The sequence below is a fragment of the Coregonus lavaretus genome, assembly GCF_964263955.1.
Source record: "Coregonus lavaretus genome assembly, chromosome: 24".
In the NCBI taxonomy this organism is placed as follows: Eukaryota; Metazoa; Chordata; class Actinopteri; order Salmoniformes; family Salmonidae; genus Coregonus; species Coregonus lavaretus.
Window position 1 is genome coordinate 39,563,901 of NC_140011.1, and position 20,282 is coordinate 39,584,182.

General features: G+C 48.0%; 1 protein-coding gene across 1 annotated transcript; it reads right to left on the reverse strand.

Annotated features, from left to right (window-relative positions):
- Positions 1–595: 595 nt before the first annotated feature.
- LOC311099322 (rho GTPase-activating protein 24-like) lies at positions 596–16,673 on the reverse strand (the record flags this gene model as incomplete). The annotated part of the gene is made up of 8 exons (XM_084140045.1): positions 596–818; positions 1,595–2,675; positions 3,119–3,240; positions 6,257–6,330; positions 6,523–6,655; positions 6,850–7,057; positions 12,513–12,629; positions 16,622–16,673. The coding sequence occupies 8 exons, from the start codon at positions 16,671–16,673 to the stop codon at positions 596–598; spliced, it is 2,010 nt and encodes a 669-aa protein (XP_083996171.1).
- Positions 16,674–20,282: the final 3,609 nt, after the last annotated feature.

A 20,282-nucleotide genomic window follows, 5' to 3' on the forward strand; every position in this document is an offset into this window, starting at 1 on the left:
TTCAGAACTTTTCCTGTGTGGCTCAGGACAGACTGGCTGGGTCTGGGCCTGTCTGTTATCCCAACGGTCAGGCCAGCTGCCAGCCATACATTAAGTCTCCAAGCTTTGATTCTGTATATTATAGGGCTCATTTCAGTCATAGAAACATTTAGTGAGCTCAGTAGCTTGTGTTTCTCATCTGTCTCCATCGTCTCCAGTCCACCTCATTCTGTTCTGGTCTGGTCTGGTTGTCAATATGTCTGGTTGAACAATGCCCAAGGCATCAGAGCAGAGCTGTCCATCCCAGCTGGTTCCATCGCAAAGCTTTCTTAGAACCATCCTCAAACATGTACTACTCATTATGAGACAAATCCAATATGGATTAATCATGGCGACAGACAGTTCTCTCTATTTTCCATTCAGATGGATGGTGTTTGCTCCTGATACTGCTGTTTTAGTGCTCTGTTAGTGTCATCTTTCTCTAATCTGACTGGCCATCAGAAGCTCTGTAAAATGTGCTTGCTCTTCCTGTCTTTAGCGCTCAGCTCTCCGAAGGTGCTAACCCTAACCTTCGCTCTTCTGGGCCTCAGTGCTCAGCTCTCCGAAGGTGCTAACCCTAACCCTCGCTCTTCAGGGCCTCAGCGCTCAGCTCTCCGAAGGTGTCAAAGAACTGCTCCATCTCCCTCTGTAGAGTGGCGTTGCGGCGGTCGGCGTCGGCCCGGGCACGCTCCACGTTGCGGATCTTGATCTCGGCCACGCTGTACCAGCGGCGCTGCTGCTCCAGGCTGGTCCGCAGTCCCACCACCTCCCCCTGGAGGGCCTCGTTACGCCTCTCCAACCTGGGAGAGACAGGACAGAGAAGGACAGGGAGTTACACACACACACACACACACAGCTTTCACTCTGCTGTTACTACAGGACTGTGGTGTATCATGTAACATGTAGGCCTAATATCATGTTATTGTAACCTGACACATGTTGAAGACTCTATATAGACTCTACTGAGGGTACAAAACATTAGGAACACCTTCCTAATATTGAGTTGCACCCCCTTTTGCCATCAGAACAGCCTCAATTCGTCGGGGCATGTACTCTATATGGTGTCGAAAGCGTTTCACAGGGATGCTGGCCCATGTTGACTCCAATACTTCCCACAGTTGTGTCAAGTTGGCTGGATGTCCTTTGAATGGTGGTGGACCATTTTTGATACACACGGGAAACGGTTGAGCGTGAAAACTCAGCAGCGTTGAAGTTCTTGACATACTCAAACCGGTGCGCCTGGCACCTATTACCATACCTCGTTCAAAGGCACTTCAATCTTTTGTCTTACCCATTCACCCTCTGAATGGCACACATACACAATCCATGTCTCAATTGTCTCAAGGTTTAAAAATCCTTCTTTAACCTGTCTCCTCCCCTTCATCTACACTGATTGAAGTGGATTTAACAAGTGACATCAATAAGGGATCACAGCTTTCACCTGGATTCACCTGGTCAGTCTGTGTAATGGAAAGAGCAGGTGTTCCTAATGTTTTGTACACTCAGTGTAGCATGTATATAGACTGTTGACAAGGACTGCTGTTGCATTGGCATGGTTTATTCACAGTTCTATTACCTCTGGATCTTGGCCTCAAATTCAGCCCTCTGCCTGGCCATCTGTTGTTTGAGGCCAGCCAGGAGCCAGTGCATGGCCTGGGAGGCTGGGGGTGCGTGGAGGTCCGGGGGAGCAGAGGGCAGGAAGACCTCCGAGCTGCCCGTGCTCAGGGGGGCATCGGTGGGGGCAGAGGAGGAGGCTGGGGAGTTAGGATGGAGGTCCTCGTCTCCTGGGTCGGTCCTGAAGGAGGGGAACCTGGTGGACCCCCGTCCTGGGCTGGCTCTGACCACACCACTCCCACTGTCATCCAGGGGCAGAATCTCACAGGAAGACCACGAGCTTCTGGTGTCTACCACGCTGGCCATGCCCACCTCCACCTCCACTGGGCCAGCAGGGCTGCCCCCACCACCATCCGCAGCCATCTCCTCCATGCGTTGGAGTGTGTCCAGGTTGTCATAGACAGACAGAGTACTGTCCTGAGCCTCACTGCTACCACTGGTGCCAGTGGTCCCCTGCTCTGCAGCCCAGCTAGGATCCTCTGGGCCCATCCAGCCACTGTGCAGCATGCTGCTGGGTTCTGGGGCAGCATGTAGTGTCACTGTGGAGGCAGAGGCTGTGAGTTGGGAGGCAGGGTGGGGGCTGTCTGCTGTCTCAGGGGGCTGGGACTCTAGCTGGGACGGTGTGTATCTGTGGTACAGAGGCCCTGAAACAGGACTCACTGGAGAGAACACCTCAGCTGGTTGCCGCTGGTGGTCTGTGTTGGACAGCCGTGCGGCTAAGCTGGTTTCATGCGGGTTTTGGGCCGACCCTCTCCTCTCAGCGATCAGAGGCAGGGAGACCTGGCGGGAGCAAGGGGAAGGATGGTGAGCTTGCTGTTGTTGGGGGAGGTGCTCGGCTGTTATGCCCAGGCTGGAGTCATGCCACTGGGCCTGGGCAGTGGGCTGGGTGTGCGGCCCCTCGAATGGGTCTCCTTTCCATCTCTGACATGGGTAAGAGTCAGGACGTGAGGAGCCAGGGGCCTCTATGTCTCCCCCCTCCCTGGAGAAAAGGCACTGGTTCTCCCTGATCAGCTCAGACATAAGCTGCTGCACCATGGCTGCCCCTGGGGGACAGACAGACAGACACACACTGAGTCACAGCTGGACACACACAGTACAAACAGCATCACATGACACGTAGCGTGTTACATACACAACAATATGTTGATATAAACACTGTCTCAAGGACACACGGGCAGACAGACAGACACTATCTTTATCTGCCTATATCTGTCTCTGTCTGTCTTCACTGGCTCTGTATCTGTAGGCTAGTTCTGTCTAGCTCTGATCCATGTCTCTTTCTCTGAATAACACTCTCACCAGTGGAGGCTGGTGGGAGGAGCTATAGGAGGACAGGCTCATTGTAATGGCTGGAATGGAATAAATGGAACGGTATCAAATAAATGGAAACTACGTTTGACTCTGTTCCTTTACTTCCATTCCAGCCATTACAATGAGCCTGTCCTCCTGTAGCTCCTCCCACCAGCCTCCTCTGACTCTCACACACCTCCAATGATACTCTCTGGATCTTCAGCTTTGGGTCGTAGGATGTTTGGCCCGAAAACAGTCGCCAGGTTCTGGATGCTCATCTTGTTGCTGCTGGAATAGGACTGGACTTCGTTCAAAAACCTGCATTGGCAGTGATTTATCTGTGTGAGACTTGGGCAGGGTCGATTTTGTCACATCTGCTACATAGCATACAGAAATGTGTCATGGTTGAACAGATATTGCTGTATGGCATATGTAGGCTACTGTGACTGGACCACAGGCCAAGTCTATAGGGTCATTCCACCTCAGAAATCCCAAGAACGAGGATTTCGACACCCACCATCTCAGATTGTTCTGAAATTGTTTCTGTTGTTAGAAACAGATAACATTAGCATTTTTGCAACATGATTTAAAAAATATATTATTTGATCTCTGAGAAATTAAGCTAATTGATTTCACCCAAATTGGTCATTTTAATTGGTCATTTTAATTAATAGGATTCATATAATATTCAATAAATTTTTTTTATTTTATTTTTATTTCACCTTTATTTAACCAGGTAAGCCAGTTGAGAACAGGTTCTCATTTACAACTGCGACCTGGCCAAGATAAAGCAAAGTAGTGCAATAAAAACAACAGAGTTACATAAGGGGTAAAAAAAAAACACAAAGTCAGAAATACAACATAAAATATATATACAGTGTGTGCAAATGTAGCAAGTTATGGAGGTAAGGCAATAAATAGGCTATAGTGCAGAATAATTACAATAGTATTAACACTGGAATGCTAGATGTGCAAGAGATTATGTGCAAATAGAGATACTGGGGTGCAAAAGAGCAAAATAAATAACAATATAGGGATGAGGTAGTTGGGTGGGCTAATTTCGGATGGGCTGTGTACAGGTGCAGTGATCGGTAAGGTGCTCTGACAACTGATGCTTAAAGTTATTGAGGGAGATAAGAGTCTCCAGCTTCAGAGATTTTTGCAATTCGTTCCAGTCATTGGCAGCAGAGAACTGGAAGGAATGGCGGCCAAAGGAGGTGTTGGCTTTGGGAATGACCAGTGAGATATACCTGCTGGAGCGCAGACTACGGGTGGGTGCTGCTATGGTGACCAATGAGCTAAGATAAGGCGGGGATTTGCCTAGCAGTGATTTATAGATGGCCTGGAGCCAGTGGGTTTGACGACGAACATGTAGTGAGGACCAGCCAACAAGAGCGTACAGGTCACAGTGGTGGGTAGTGTATGGGGCTTTGGAGACAAAACGGATGGCACTGTGATAGACTACATCCAATTTGCTGAGTAGAGTGTTGGAGGCTATTTTGTAAATTACATCGCCGAAGTCAAGGATCGGTAGGATAGTCAGTTTTACGAGGGCATGTTTGGCAGCATGAGTGAAGGAGGCTTTATTGCGAAATAGGAAGCCGATTCTAGATTTAACTTTGGATTGGAGATTCTTTATGTGAGTCTGGAAGTTGAGTTTACAGTCTAACCAGACACCTAGGTATTTGTAGTTGTCCACATACTCTAGGTCAGACCCGTCGAGAGTGGTGATTCTAGTCGGGTGGGCGGGTGCCAGCAGCGTTCGATTGAAAAGCATGCATTTAGTTTTACTAGTGTTTAAGAGCAGTTGGAGGCTACTGAAGGATTGTTGTATGGCATTGAAGCTCGTTTGGAGGTTTGTTAACACAGTGTCCAATGAAGGGCCAGATGTATACAAAATGGTGTCGTCTGCGTAGAGGTGGATCTGAGAGTCACCAGCAGCAAGAGCGACATCATTGATATACACGGAGAAAAGTGTCGGCCCAAGATATAAATATAGTACCTAACATCTGATTTGGACCAACTTTTTGTAAACAATGAGTTAGAAATGAGGAATCCAAATAAATGGTCAAAAGCCACGCTTCAAAAGCCACGCTTCAAAGCCACGCTTCATGTGTAACTCAATGATATTACTTATAGATTATATGGATATGAAGCGTGAAAATGCTAATATAGGTACCATTGATTTGCATTGGATTTCTGCCACAAATGCCACAAATGCAAAAAAAAGTTAGCATTTGAAACAGTGGCCAGGTAAACAAAACCAAAGCATGGGTTGCTGTCATACCATAGACTGCTTACAGGGTAAGGAAACCCAAATGTAATTTGGTAATTTGGGTGAACTATCCCTTTAACATTGAGGGGGAGATTCTTAAAAATACATAAAAAGTAATAGTAGGAACAGCACCATCTAGTGGACATAACCAGGTAATATCAGGATGTAGGATGGGACATAAACCTGACAACTTCAATGACTCTGAACATGGGGGAAAAAAACATCACCAAATTCACTGAGAATATATTACATAGGATGAAGAAACAATACTACTTGTCAGACGTAGAGAACTGATACTGTATAGTTGATGTAAGGATAGGATTGGCATGGGGTTTAGGGGGTCCGTGGGTGGCTTTTGACCATTTCTTTGGATCCTTCATGTTTGGTCCAAATCAGATGTTGGGTACTATATTGAATATTATATTAGTCCTATAACTTTAAAATGGCCAATTTGGGTGCAATCAATTAGCTTTTATTTCTCAGAGAATTATATTTCAACAAAAATAATGTTGCAGGAATGCAAATCTTATCTGTTTCTAACTACAGAAATGATTTCAGAACAATCTGAGATGGTGGGTGTCATGGCTTGCTGAAATGACATAGAAAGACTCTATAGTGCATGAATCATCAACTAGATCCAACTGCGGGCCGATTCTTCTCGAGCTAGATGGTCAGGGGGCCGGAACATAATTACAAATAATTTGTAGACTGCAAATTGACCGCAAGAAACCCAAACAGATATAATATTTGACTAAAATATAATCATTTCAAACCTTGCTGACATTTGTATGTGATCACATATATCTCTCTATTATGCTTGGGAATGCTTTGGAACAGATTTCCAAAATAAAATAAAAATGTTATATTTGCTCAGAAAACTTGAGGGGCCAAATAAAATCACCCGTGGGCAGCCAGTTGGGGAACCCTGCTATAGTGATTCAATCAATTTCCATTAATTGCTTTGGAAATGCATTAATAGTGAGGCATGTTGTATGCAGATTTGACGTTATCTTGATTTGTGATAATTGCTCATTAATTACAGGTAAATGGTAGACTTACTGGCAGATGTAGTTGAGCAGGTTGAAGTTAGCCACTGGAAGTTGATGAAGAAGATGCCGTAGTTCTATCAAACTCTTGGGGATACAGGCGAACATATTGTTGTAAGTCACGCTGCTCCTATCACAATATAAACCAGCGGTGGAGCTTATCAATTCGATTTCTCCCTAGGACTTTTAGATCAGCGGTTGGCGGTTGTGTTCTGTCTTCATCTGTTTATCAGATGCATCTCAGCATGGCCTGCGTGATGCAACTGGATGGAGACTTACCTGCTTCCTCTCCGAGGAGATCTTCTTGCCACACATCAGGAAGTCCTGGTATCTGGAGAAGGGCACCAGTGGCTCTGGAAGCTCCCGCAGATACAGCTTCAGGAGAGACGCCACGGTGTGCACGTCTGTACTGCTAGGATGACAAACACACACACATACACTTAAAATACAGCACAACCAGTGTATGTGGGTGCGCAACTACATATAATGGTACATACAGATATAGCTGGAGCATAGGTCTAACTTCATGAACTTGATCTGTTTGTTTGGGAACTGCAGTGTTTGCCATCAAGCAGAACCTGTTTGTGTTGACTGGATAGCTCTTACCTGTCAAAGGATGGCTTCTCCCCAGCATCAAAGGCGTCCTGCAACTCTTTAACCAGCGTGGCCTGGCCGGGCTGGCGGAACAGCCCCACCTCCAGAAGACCCCGCTCCCGGATGAAGTCCACACACTGCTCCACCACCAGGGGTGCCATGTGGACCCCGTAACGCCGCTCATACAGAACCGTCTCCTCCAGCCGCTGGCCAAACACGCCTGAGAGAGAAATTGAGGAGAGAGAGAGAGGACAGAGAGAGAGAGAGAGAGAGAGAGAGAGAGAGAGATGAGAGAGAGGACAGAGAGAGAGAGAGAGCGAGAGAGAGAGAGAGAGAGAGAGAGAGAGAGAGAGAGAGAGAGACAGATAGAGAGAGAGAGAGGACAGAGAGAGAGGACAGAGAGAGAGAGAGAGAGAGAGAGAGAGAGAGAGAGAGAGAGAGAGAGAGAGAGACAGATAGAGAGAGAGCGAGAGAGAGGACAGAGAGAGAGAGGAAAGAGAGGAGAGAGAGAGAGAGAGTAGATTTAAGGTCACCCAGGCTAAATTAATAAACAGATGATTATAGAGTGTGAGTTTGATGGTTCAGGGCTTTTCTTTCCTTTCCTCAGACCCTCCATACCCCCAAACCCCCTATCTACGCAGCCTGCCTCACACTGCAGCTCTGTGTGTGTCTCTTTGTGGGTCTGAGATACTCACGCCTCCTGAAGCTCAGAACCCGCTTGATCTTCCTGTAGGCAGAGTGGGACAGGTAGCTGCTGGTTCTGCACACTGTCGCCTTGTTCTCCGGCATCTTCTCTATTCTCTTCACACTTATTCTCTCTCCGTCCAGATCTCGCTCTCTCTCCGTCCAGATCTCGCTCTCTCTCCGTCTAGATCTCGTTCTCTCTCCACCCAGATCTCTCTCTCACTCCGTCCAGATCTCGCTCTCTCTCCGCCCAGATCTCGCTCTCTCTCCGCCCAGATCTCCCTCTCACTCCGTCCAGATCTCCCTCTCACTCCGTCCAGATCTCGCTCTCTCTCCGCCCAGATCTCTCTCTCTCTCCATCCAGATCTCTTCTCTCTCTCCTTTTCCCCTCTTTTCCTCCTCTCTCTCCTTTCTGGCCAGTCGGTCTGTTTGATGGGGGATTATGAGAGGATCCAGATGGCTTGTGACAGCTCGGCGCTGCAGAGACCAGTGCGTACTTTCCCAAGCGGCGTCCCACAGCTGAGTGTCCTCGCCTACTTCTATCTACCTCGTTTTGTTTTGTAAACTCTCTCCTGGCTGGTATTCTGTGTTATGTCTCTTCTCTCTCTCCCTCTTCCTCTCCCCTCCTCCTCTTTCTCTCTTTAGGTAAACAGATAAGGCTTCTTGCTCTGATGACTCAAGAAATGAGGGGGCAGACTTTCCTTGTCAGTGCTCAACAGTGTTCCCTGAGCTCAACTATGTGACCTAATCAGATGAATGAGCATTCCAATGGAAATAATTTCATTCTACAAGAAGAAGCATTGTAAAGTGCCGGACACATCAAAAACTCACAATCACTGAGGCATAGAATGGAGCAAACATCCCAATGAATAGAACAGCCACAGGAATATGAACCATGTCAAAATGTAATATGGAATGTTCATCTTTGGAAAGTAAAATCTCTTCATTTTTGGTGGCTAAGGTCTCCTCTTCAGATTCCTAAGTAAAATGATTTGACAGGAGATCTGAGAGTCCAGCAATACTAAATGTTCTACTGATAAAACTGATCCTTTTCTTTATCACCGCTGAACATTGGAATGTCAGAAAAGTTCCTCCACACGCTATTGCTAAAGCCAGATAGAGAGTATCGAGGGGGGCACTTGCGGCTCGGCTCCTCTCACGCTCACCTCAGCCTTGGTTCCCAGGACTCAAGTCCATTTACGCTGCTAAGCAAAACTCAATCTGATGAGCATTGAAAATCCAGAGGAACCACTTTCAGGCTGGATTGTGTTGACAAAATAATTCACTGAGCGGCCAGCTCTCCTAGAAGAAGGTGTCCGTGTTATTATAGTAGTGATGACTGTGACAGGGAGTATATTATTCCCTCCATTCCTTCCCAGAGGAGATGAAGTCAGTGTTCCTACGTTGTCCAGCAGTAATTGTGTTTAGCACTACTTGGTTTGTCCGGAGGAGTGAGCTGTGGCCTTGCTGCACGTCTCTCTCCCTCCTTGTCCTATCCATTCTTCCACATGCTTCAGGAATGAGCCGTTGTTTTCCCTCAGCCGTACCTCCCTCACTCCCTCCCTCCCTCCCTCCCTCCCTCCCTCCCTCCCTCCCTCCCTCCCTCCCTCCCTCCCTCACTCCCTCTCCAATACACTCTCAGTCCCCCCTTGAGATGCTTTCTTTTTCACCAATTAGATTGTTTGTTCCCTCAGGTCTTCAGTGTTCCTTCAACGACCCCCACAGTCCCACCAAGTACAATATACACAGTGTTTTGTCTTTGACTCTTTCTCTTTTATTTAGCCTGGCTCAGCCCCCTCCCCGGCCTTCCTCTGACACCGCCTGGTATAGAGGACCTGGATGGCAGGAAGCTTGGCCCCAGTGATGTACTGGGCCGTACACACTACCCTCTGTAGTGCCTTGCGGTCGGAGGCCGAGCAGTTGCCATACCAGGCAGTGATGCAACCAGTCAGGATGCTCTCGATGGTGCAGCTGTATAATTTTTTGAGGATCTGAGGACCCATGCCAAATCTTTTCAGTCTCCTGAGGGGGAATAGGCTTTGTCGTGCCCTCTTCACGACTGTCTTGGTGTGTTTGGACCATGATAGTACATTAGTGATGGTGTTGGAGTCGTGCCTGGCCATGCGGTCATGGGTGAACAGGGAGTACAGGAGGGGACTGAGCACGCACCCCTGAGGAGCCCCCGTGTTGAGGATCAGTGTGGCAGATGTGTTGTTACCTACCCTTACCACCTGAGGGCGGCCCGTCAGGAAGTCCAGGATCCAGTTGCAGAGGGAGGTGTTTAGTCCCAGGATCCTTAGCTTAGTGATGAGCTTTGAGGGCACTATGGTGTTGAATGCTGAGCTGTAGTCAATTAATAGCATTCTCACGTAGGTGATCCTCTTGTCCAGGTGGGAAAGGGCAGTGTGGAGTGCAATAGAGATTGCATAATCTATGGATCTGTTGGGGTGGTATGCAAATTGGAGTGGGTCTAGGGTTTCTGGGATAATGGTGTTGATGTGAGCGATGACCAGCCTTTCAAAGCACTTCATGGCTACAGACGTCAGTGCTACGGGTCGGTAGTCATTTAGGCAGGTTATCTTAGTGTCCTTGGGCACGGGGACTATGGTAGTCTGCTTGAAACATGTTGGTATTACAGACTCAGTCAGGGACATGTTGAAAATGTCAGTGAAGACACTTGCCAGTTGGTCAGCACATGCTCGGAGTACACGTCCTGGTAATCCGTCTGGCTCTGCGGCCTTGTGAATGTTGACCTGCTTAAAAGTCTTACTCACATTGGCTACGGAGAGCGTGATCAGATAGTCATCCGGAATAGCTGGTGCTCTCATGTATGCTTCAGTGTTGCTTGCCTCAAAGCGAGCATAGAAGTGGTTTAGCTCGTCTGGAAGTCTTGTGTCACTGGGCAGCTCGCGGCTGTGCTTCCCTTTGTAGTCTGTAATAGTTTTCAAGCCCTGCCACATCCGACGAGCGTCAGAGCCGGTGTAGTACGATTCCATCTAAGTCCTGTATTGACTCTTTGCCTGTTTGATGGTTCGTCGGAGGGCATAGCGGGATTTCTTATAAGCGTCCGGGTTAGAGTCCCACTCCTTGAAAGCGGCAGCTCTACCCTTTAGCTCAGTGCGGATGTTGCCTGTAATCCATGGCTTCTGGTTGGGGTATGTACGTATGGTCACTGTGGGGACGACGTCATCGATGCAGTTATTGATGAAGCCAGTGACTGATGTGGTGTACTCCTCAATGCTATCAGAAGCACAGGAGCATCGTCGGGAATCATCCCTCTATCGCTCCTATCTCTCCCCACCCGGGAATCATTAACAAGGGAGAACAGTGTCAGAGATTGACTAAAAATAAATGAGTTATAATCTTTCTGTCCCCCCACTCCCCTCTGTCCTAGCATACTACTTTGCCTGCAGGCTGCCAGCCCCCTCAAAATAACTTTCCACTGAGCCCTTATGAACTACCCCACTCCCCTTGTAGTCCAAGCCTCTATGGGGCGACGCTGGCCCCTGATAAGCCCCATGCAGCCCCAGCCCCAGCCCCAGCCCCAGCTCTTTGCTCTCTTGCTGGACATTAGAAAGATGTTAATTAGGTGGTTGTGTGGAGGACGTGTGTGTCACAGGGAGGCTCAGGGATGGAGCGACTAACTGCTCCGGGGCGGTGCGAGGAATCCAATGTGAATGTTAATCTCTCTTGTAAAATGTGTTGCTGGGCGTTGACCAGGCTCAGGGGTCAGATTTATATGGCAGGCACACAACACATGTAGTCTAAGGACATTTAAGACAGTAAAGTCTTCATAGGCTCAGAGTGTATTTTGACCCAGTGATTTCCCTCTGTGGCGGCCTGATGCTCATATATTACAGGATTACAATGTCATTACTCCTCAGGTCTGGGTAAGGATCAATATTTCATCACACAAGGAAATACAGCGTTAGGCCTGCACGTAACATGGGCTAGCTCAGCTTAACCTGTGATGTGTGTGTGTGTGTGTGTGTGTGTGTGTGTGTGTGTGTGTGTGTGTGTGTGTGTGTGTGTGTGTGTGTGTGTGTGTGTGTGTGTGTGTGTGTGTGTGTGTGTGTGTGTGTGTGTGTGTGTGTGTGTGTGTGTGTGCATGTACTCCTTCTGTGTTCCTGTGCTCTATTTTCCGACCTCTAGGTGGAGCCCCCCTATGTCCCGTCCCTGGACCTTGAGGCTGATGGGGCTTGAAGGGGACCTGGCCCCTCTCTGGGTAACTACAAGGCAGACACACAGCTGTGCCCACCAAGGGGGAAGAGGGCAGAGATGCTGAGGCTGACATATGCACACACACAAAGGGCTGACTGGAGGAGTCAGACTCTGGTCAGTTCAGGAAGTCTGTTGAACTAAAATGCATTAGACAGTGTTACCTGACCACATTATATAGTAGACAGTGAATTGATTGTTTGTAGGGAATGGCCGGCAGGGATGTAGCTCAGTTGGTAGAGCATGGCGTTTGCAACGCCAGGGTTGTGGGTTCGATTCCCACGGGGGGTCAGTATGAAAAATAAATAAAAATAATGTATGCACTCACTAACTGTAAGTCGCTCTGGATAAGAGCGTCTGCTAAATGACTAAAATGTAAATGTAAAATGTATCTTGCTGGAGAGCACATGTTCTATTTCTGGCAAACCAAACCTGAGTTTTCAAATCCAGCTGGTCGACCATTTCCAATGAGAGCGTCAAGTGTATGCATTTGAGTTATGTAGGCTAATGAGTGTGTAGTAGTGTTGTAGTAGTGTTGTAGTAGTGTAGTAGTGGTATTGTTATAGTAGTAGTAGTAGTGTTGTCGCAGTGTGGTATTAGTAGTAGTGGAGTATTAGTGTTGTAGTATTGTTGTAGTAGTGTAGTATTAGTGTTGTAGTAGTGTAGTATTAGTATTGTTATAGTAGTAGTAGTAGTGTTGTCGCAGTGTGGTATTAGTAGTAGTGGAGTATTAGTGTAGTAGTAGTGTAGTATTAGTGTTGTAGTGAAGTTACCTGTAAAGGGTATCCAGACACCCTTGTTGAGGGTCTTGAGCCACTCCTCTCCCTGACCACAGCTGTTGGAAAGGAAGAAGTATGAGCCAGGGCTGACCAGCACATCTCTGTTTCCACCTGTGGTGGAGGGAGGGAGGGAGGGAGGGAGGGAGGGAGGAAGGGAGGGAGGGAGGGAGGGAGGGAGGGAGGGAGGGAGGAAGGAAGGAAGGAAGGAAGGAAGGAAGGAAGGAAGGAAGGAAGGAAGGAAGGAAGGAAGGAAGGAAGGAAGGAAGGGAGGGAGGGAGGGAGGGAGGGAGGGAGGGAGGATGGGGGCGGGATGAAGACAGACAGACAGACAGACAGACAGACAGACAGACAGAGAGACAGATAGCAAAGACGTGAGTCACCAGGGTTATGAGTGTGTTTAGTTTGAGTAGACTGTGACTGCAGGCCACTGATGACCTCTACTTCAAATCAAATCAAATTGTATTGGTCACATACACATATTTAGCAGATGTTATTGCGTGTGTAGCGAAATGATTCATGCTTGTCTGAGACGAGGAAGAGCGAACAACAGAGAAGTTGTATTTATTGTTATTGTCCAGGGCCACAATTACCCTATGGGTGGATCAATATGCCTGTCATTACAAATGACATGCTGGCTGCTTCCCAAATGGCACTGTATTCTGTAAGTAGTATAGTGCACTACTTTTGACCAGGGCTCATAGGGCTCACAGGGCTCTGGTCAAAAGTAGTGCACTATATAGGGGATTGGGTTCCATTTGGGATGCAGACGTTGTTGTGCTGTGGCCTCAGTAAATCACCAAAATGATGTCTGCTCTCTTTCTGATCGGGATTGATTGGACGTTTATAGTCTTCTCTGATTGCCATGTATTTTAGTGTGGTTTAGATATGCCACAACCCCAACCCACCCCATCTCCATTTACTGCAGGACTCTGGATTAGAACCCCTGAAGTAAACAAAGTTATCAACACTGCCAGTTTGATCCATTTTATTTTCTCTAGTAATCAACACGGACGGAGACACCGATTGGCACTTACACTGTAAATACGAGATAGGATGAGTACAGTAACGAGGCTACTTTTACATACTGTACATAGACGTGGAGGTTAATTAATACACGGAGCCAATAAAATCACATTAATGCTTGTGCTAATTAATTGAATGCTGATAGTGCAGATCAGGGGCATTTCATCTCTCCTTCACTCACACATAGAGAGGAACAGACTGTGCGTGCATGAACTGGTATACGCAGTGTCTGTCCTCTCTGTCTGTCTCCACAGGCCCAGAGACTGACATCCTCTCATATAGTCATACCACCATACCACAGCACCAGTCAAACATGACAAATCCTCAAAGGCCAATACAGATAATACTGTTTTACATTCCATGCATTTCACAATCTCACCCCTCTCCACCTTCTCTCCGCCTCTTTTTTAAAATAATTTTGTTCATCATTGAAGGGTGCTGGGAAAAGCAGTGTAGGATCCCTATGTACAGAAAGGAAGGGGGCTTTCTTGGAAATAGCAAGTGGGGGTGTTGTAGTAATGTTTAATGATCTTTATCTGCCAGCCTCAGAAGAATGGGTTTCAGGTTCCACGTGTGATTTATACTTGCAGACTGTGAGCTGTTGTTGGGATTCATTCCAGTCAATTAAAGGGGCTATTATTCTGTAATAATGCAGGACATGTGATTCTGGCTTCTCACGGTCACTGTCTCCTCTCAGCTGGAGTGATCGCTTGACAACGGCCCGGCAGAATCAGATGGCTATGCCTTATCTTTAAGCGCTTCTCGGGTTCAACAAGGGAAGAGGAGTTCAATGATTTTCATAATTTAATTAATGTGCTTGCTGCCTTTTTAAATAAAAAAATTCTCCAGAGATATTAATCACTTTATGGGGTTCTGGAGACAATTAAACTGTGCTCTCAATTCTGCTCAAATTCTCTCTGGGAAAGAGTTCAGTGATTAATTTCAGGGAAGCCACTTTTCTTCACAAGGCCAGCCGATGTAAAATAAGCCCATCTAAGTGGCTTATCGATAGCTACAGTTCTACTGTAAGGGCCCAAGCAGGCACTGGGGAACTGAGTGACTCTGACTACAAGGCAGGCAGTGACTTTGACTGGGCGGCAGGTAGTCAAGCGGTTAAGAGTGTTGGGCCAGTAACCGAAAGGTTGTTGGTTAGAATCCCTGAGCCGACTAGGTAAAAAAACAGTCATTGTGACCTTGAGCAAGGCATTTAACCTAATTGCTCTGGATAAGAGCATCTGCTAAATGACTAAAATGTAAATGCATTCCTCAGCCTACTCTGTGATAACGGATCTGAGCATATCGACTTGTGGGTGCAGAGTATGTGATCTCTATCAGACACTAAATAATTTAAATCTATTCAGGAAAAGTTCAGTGATTTAATTACAAGACTATTTAGCGTAATGCAACACAGTATGGGTTAGAACAAGCCTTTTCTAACACAAGTTACACTCTAGCCAAGCCATACTCACCTGGAGGGCCACAGTCCAGATCTGGAGTCAATACGGACCGTGGGTCCCAACTTAAAAAAATAAAATAATAATAATTCAGGTACTCAGTCAGGCTTTCAATTTACTGCTGTTGAGAGTTGTAATAGTAGAATGCACAAGGTTCATTTTCGAAATTTGGTAATGCATAAGCAGTTTTCCTCTTGCAATGTCATTCACTATTTATAACCTGTCAGAAATGTCCTGTTGATCTACTACCAGCCCATGTCAGATAGCTGGTTAGCCTAATTTACCTGTCTATCTAAATAGTGTAGTTATCATGGCGAGATTACGTGCACATTTTTTTTTTGATTTTGTTGTGTCACTCAGATATCATATGAACACACATAAGACATGACAAAATGTGTAGAATTGCATGAAATTAGCTTTAAAACTGCAAATCTTTCTCTCCACTAACAAGAGGGGTTTGAACAGTTTGAACAGCATGGGTTGCGAAGTGGAGGGTTTGTTACAATGCCGATAAACGACAATATCCCTCAGGACCTTTTGCCACCTAGGAAATGTGTGTGACCGGATTGTAGTTGAGAAACCCTGCTGTATCCTGTTTGCTCCACATTCCACTAGAATGATGCTCAATCCTATAGTCCTTTGTCAGACGATTGCCTTAGCCCGTCATCCCGTCAACCCGTCATCCCGTCATCCCCCGCTCAGCTCATTATTTTGAGTACCCCCCACTCTCCCCCTCCTCCCCCTCTCCTATCCGTCAGGTTGCTGTAAATCAGTGCTCTGGTTAATACAGCTTTGATGTAGTCTTCCTTTCCTGCCTCCTGCCCCACCTTCCCCTCTCCCTGCTGAACCCCAATGAACCTGCACTGATGTCACTCAAGAGCAGCAAGACAGTGCATCACTATATCACTCTTTGGTTCCCCTGGGACCCCCATGTGATCTGCCTGTGAGTGTGTGGTCCTCTGTAGCTCAATTGGTAGAGCATGGCGCTTGTAACGCCAGGGTAGTGGGTTCGATCCCCGGGACCACCCATACGTAAAAATGTATGCACACATGACTGTAAGTCGCTTTGGATAAAAGCGTCTGCTAAATGGCATATTATATTATAGTGTGTGATAGAGCTAGGTACATCAAGACTCCGACTAGGATTTAATTTAAACCCCCTTCGTCTTACCCTCCTCTTACCCCCAGCATTCCATAGTGATGATTAGAACCTGATTAAGCATGGTCTGTACACACTGAAACATCTGTCGTACACATGAACAGAACTCTGATGATTTGGCCACGCTAAGGACATCCGTGCAAGTATTTCATTTTCAACAAGTAGAAAGAGTAGGTGAAAGATTCTTCATCACTTACACATTTGCCTTGAGTTTAGCTTTATTGATGCACAGAATGAAAAAAGCTATATGAATGGTATACGGATGGATTTCAAATGATTGGAGAGTAACCCTACATTTGGCTTTTTCACTATGGTCACAGGAAAGCATGCTTACTTTCTGCTGAATATGAGGAAACAGTCACATAGTAGAGCTGTCCAAGCCAGGTTAAAGTGACCCAGGTCTGCCTCATGATGATGGATAGTCTGATATTATGAGTGTGTGAGGCGAGGGTTGACACCTCACTCACCTGTCTGAGCGGCGCTGTCATACTTCCAAGACTTGAAGCAGGTGAGTCCCATACTGCAGGTCTATCCAGCTCTAGTAATCACCTAGCCTAGCCAACGGCCCAGTCCTCTAAGCACATGTAATAATCCAATAGATTTAGCATGTAACACACCTTTACCTTCCACTGACAGCACTCCCTACCGACCCAACATCCATCAGGGAAGGCTCCCGAGTACTGCCATGGCCTGGATCCCGCCCATTCCTCCTCCTCCTCTCCCTCTCCCTCTCTCTCTCTCTCTCTCTCTCTCTCTCCCTCTCCCTCTCCCTCTCCCTCTCTCTCTCTCTCTCTCTCTCTCTCTCTCTCTCTCTCTCTCTCTCTCTCTCTCTCTCTCTCTCTCTCTCTCTCTCTTCCTCTCTCTCCCTCCCTCTCCCTCTCTCTCCCTCTCCCTCTCCCTCTCTCTCTCTCTCTCCCTCTCTACCTCCGTCTCTTTCTGCCATTTTCCTGCTGTGTCCCTCCTCATCCACCTCATCGATTAACCATACAGCCCCATCCCCTTAGCCGTGCTGCAGGGCCGGTCCATGCATAAGTGACATAAGCGGTCACTTAGGGCCCCAGGGCGACAGGGGACCTCCTTTAGGAACTCAGTCGGGGTCTCAACTTCCTGTTGAGAGTTAGAATAGTAGAATACACAAGGTGCAAGTTCCAAATGTGGTTGTGCATCAGCATTTTTTCTCTTGTTATGTCAGTCACTGACAGTCACTCAATTAGCCCATGTCAGCCTACAATTTTTAGATTGGTAAGTTAGTCTAGCCACTAGCCAGTTATCTAAACTTGTAGTAATCATGGCTGAATACTAACCAGGCATGCAGGGCACGTGCCCAGGGGCCCTGAGCTCCAGGGGGCCCCCATTGATTTTGTTAGTGTCACGATCGTTAACGGAAGATACGGACCAAGGTGCAGCGTGATAAGCGTACATTTTATTAAGTACTTAACACACAACAAAACAACAAACAAACAAAACGTGAAGTCCTAGGTTACACAAAACAAACCTTCACGGAACAAGATCCCACACCGACTAGTACCAAACAGGCTGCCTAAGTATGGTCCCCAATCAGAGACAACGAGATACAGCTGCCTCTGATTGGGAACCACCCTGGCCAACATAGATTTAAACGATCTAGCACATCAACATAGAAAATATAACACAGAAACTACACACCCTGGCTCAACATTTCAGAGTCCCCAGAGCCAGGGCAATCCGCTCCACCGGTGTCCAGTCCAGCTCCGGCCAGCGGCTCCAGTCCGGAGCCTGTACGGTTTGATCCACCGTCGTCGGGTCCAGCTCCAGTCAGCGGTGCCAGACCAGATCAGGGGCGCAACGGGGAGACACCTGTACCATGTCAGATATAGAGTTGAAATGTATTAAATCTTGAGTTTGTATCCCAATATTACACTTTATATACATCACAGAAGACTGAGATATAACAAAACCGTTTGACATAGAAACACCGAATTTTCAGCATTATTATTATTTGTTTGTAAATGTTTATTAATTATGAAATTATGAAAAATATGAATAGCAGTCCACCCATGAGGCCAGTAGGTCATTTGACTGTAGGAAAAGGCTACAACTGCACAAATCTCTCCACCCCATGGCAACATTTGTAGAATTGCATGAAATTAGCTGTAAAACTGCCAAAAAAAAAGTATCTCTGCCCCATGACTGTCACACCTTGGCCTTAGTTATCTTTGTTTTCATTCATATTTTAGTTAGGTCAGGGTGTGACATGGTGAAGTATGTGTTTTGGTTTGTCTAGGGGTTTGTAGGTTTATGGGGTAATGTCTGGTCTAGGTGTTTGTATGTTGATGGCTGCCTAGATTGGTTCTCAATTGGAGACAGCTGTGGTTTATTGTCTCTAATTGGGAGCCATATTTAAGGCAGCCATGGGCATCATGTGTTTGTGGGTAATTGTCTATATTGAACGTTTGTTGCTTGTCTGTGCACTTACGTTATTTAGCTTCACGGTCGTTTGTTATTTTGTAAGTTTTGGATAGTGTTCGGTTTCGTGTTTTTCTCTCTTCAAAAATAAAGAGATGTATTTTGCACACGCTGCGCCTTGGTCCGCTTCCTTAGACGATCGTGACAGAATTACCCACCAATCTAGGACCAAGCGGCGTGTCAAGCGGCAACAGGACCCACCTACACAGGATTCATGGACATGGGAGGAGATACTGGATGGAAAGGGTCCTTGGGCACAACCGGGAGAAGTTCGCCGCCCTCGTGAAGAGCTGGAGGCAGCTAAAGCCGAGAGGAGGCGATATGAGGAGGCAGCACGGAGGCAAGGCTGGAAGCCCGTGAGCACTAGCCAAAAATTTCTTGGGGGGGGCCTTAAAGGGAGTGTGGCGAAGTCAGGTAGGAGACCTGCGCCTACTCCCTGTACTTACCGTGGAGAGCGAGAGTACGGGCAGACACCGTGTTACGCAGTAGAGCGCATGGTGTCTCCTGTACGCGTGCAAAGCCCGGTTCGGTACATTCCAGCTCCACGTATCGGCCGGGCTAGATTGAGCGTTGAGCCGGATGTCATGAAGCCGGCCCAACGCATCTGGCCACCAGTGCGTCCCCTCGGGCCGGCTTACATGGCACCAGCCTTACGCATGGTGTCCCCGGTTCGCCTACATAGCCCGGTGCGGGTTATTCCACCTTCCCGTACTGGTCGGGCGACGGGGAGCATACAACCAGGTAAGGTTGGGCAGGCTCAGTGCTCAAGGGAGCCAGTAAGCCTGCACGGTCCGGTATTTCCGGCGCCACCTCCCCGCTCCAGCCCAGTACCACCAGTGCCTACACCACGCACCAAGCCTCCTGTGTGTCCCCGGAGTCATGTGCGTCCTGTTGCTGCTCCCCGCACTAGCCCTGAGATGCGTGTCCTCAGCCCGGGACCACCAGTTCCGGCACCACGCACTAGGCCTTATGTGCGTCCCCAGGGTCCAGCATGCCCTGTTCCTTCTCCCCGCACTAGACCTGAGATGCGTGTCCTCAGCCCGGTACCTCCAGTTCCGGCACCACGCACCAGGCCTATAGGGCGTCTCGGCCGGCCAGAGTCTGCCGTCTGCCTAATGGCGCCTGAACTGCCCGTCTGCCCAACGCCGTCTGAACTGTCCGTCTGCCAAGCGCTGCATGAACTGCCCGTCTGTACTGAGCCTGCTAAGCCGCCCGTCTGCCATGAGCCTTCAGAGCCGTCCGCCAGACCGGAGCCGCTAAAGCCTTCCGCCAGACAGGAGCCGCTAGAGCCTTCCGCCAGACAGGATCAGCCAGAGCCTTCCGCCAGACAGGATCAGCCAGAGCCTTCCGCCAGACAGGATCAGCCAGAGCCTTCCGCCAGACAGGATCAGCCAGAGCCTTCCGCCAGACAGGATCAGCCAGAGCCTTCCGCCAGCCATGAGCAGCCAGATCCGTCAGCCAGCCATGAGCAGCCAGATCCGTCAGCCAGCCATGAGCAGCCAGATCCTTCAGCCAGCCATGAGCAGCCAGATCCGTCAGCCAGCCATGAGCAGCCAGATCCGTCAGCCAGCCATGAGCAGCCAGATCCGTCAGCCAGCCATGAGCCGTCCAGCCAGGATCCGCCAGAGCCGTCCAGCCAGGATCCGCCAGAGCCGTCCAGCCAGGATCCGCCAGAGCCGTCCA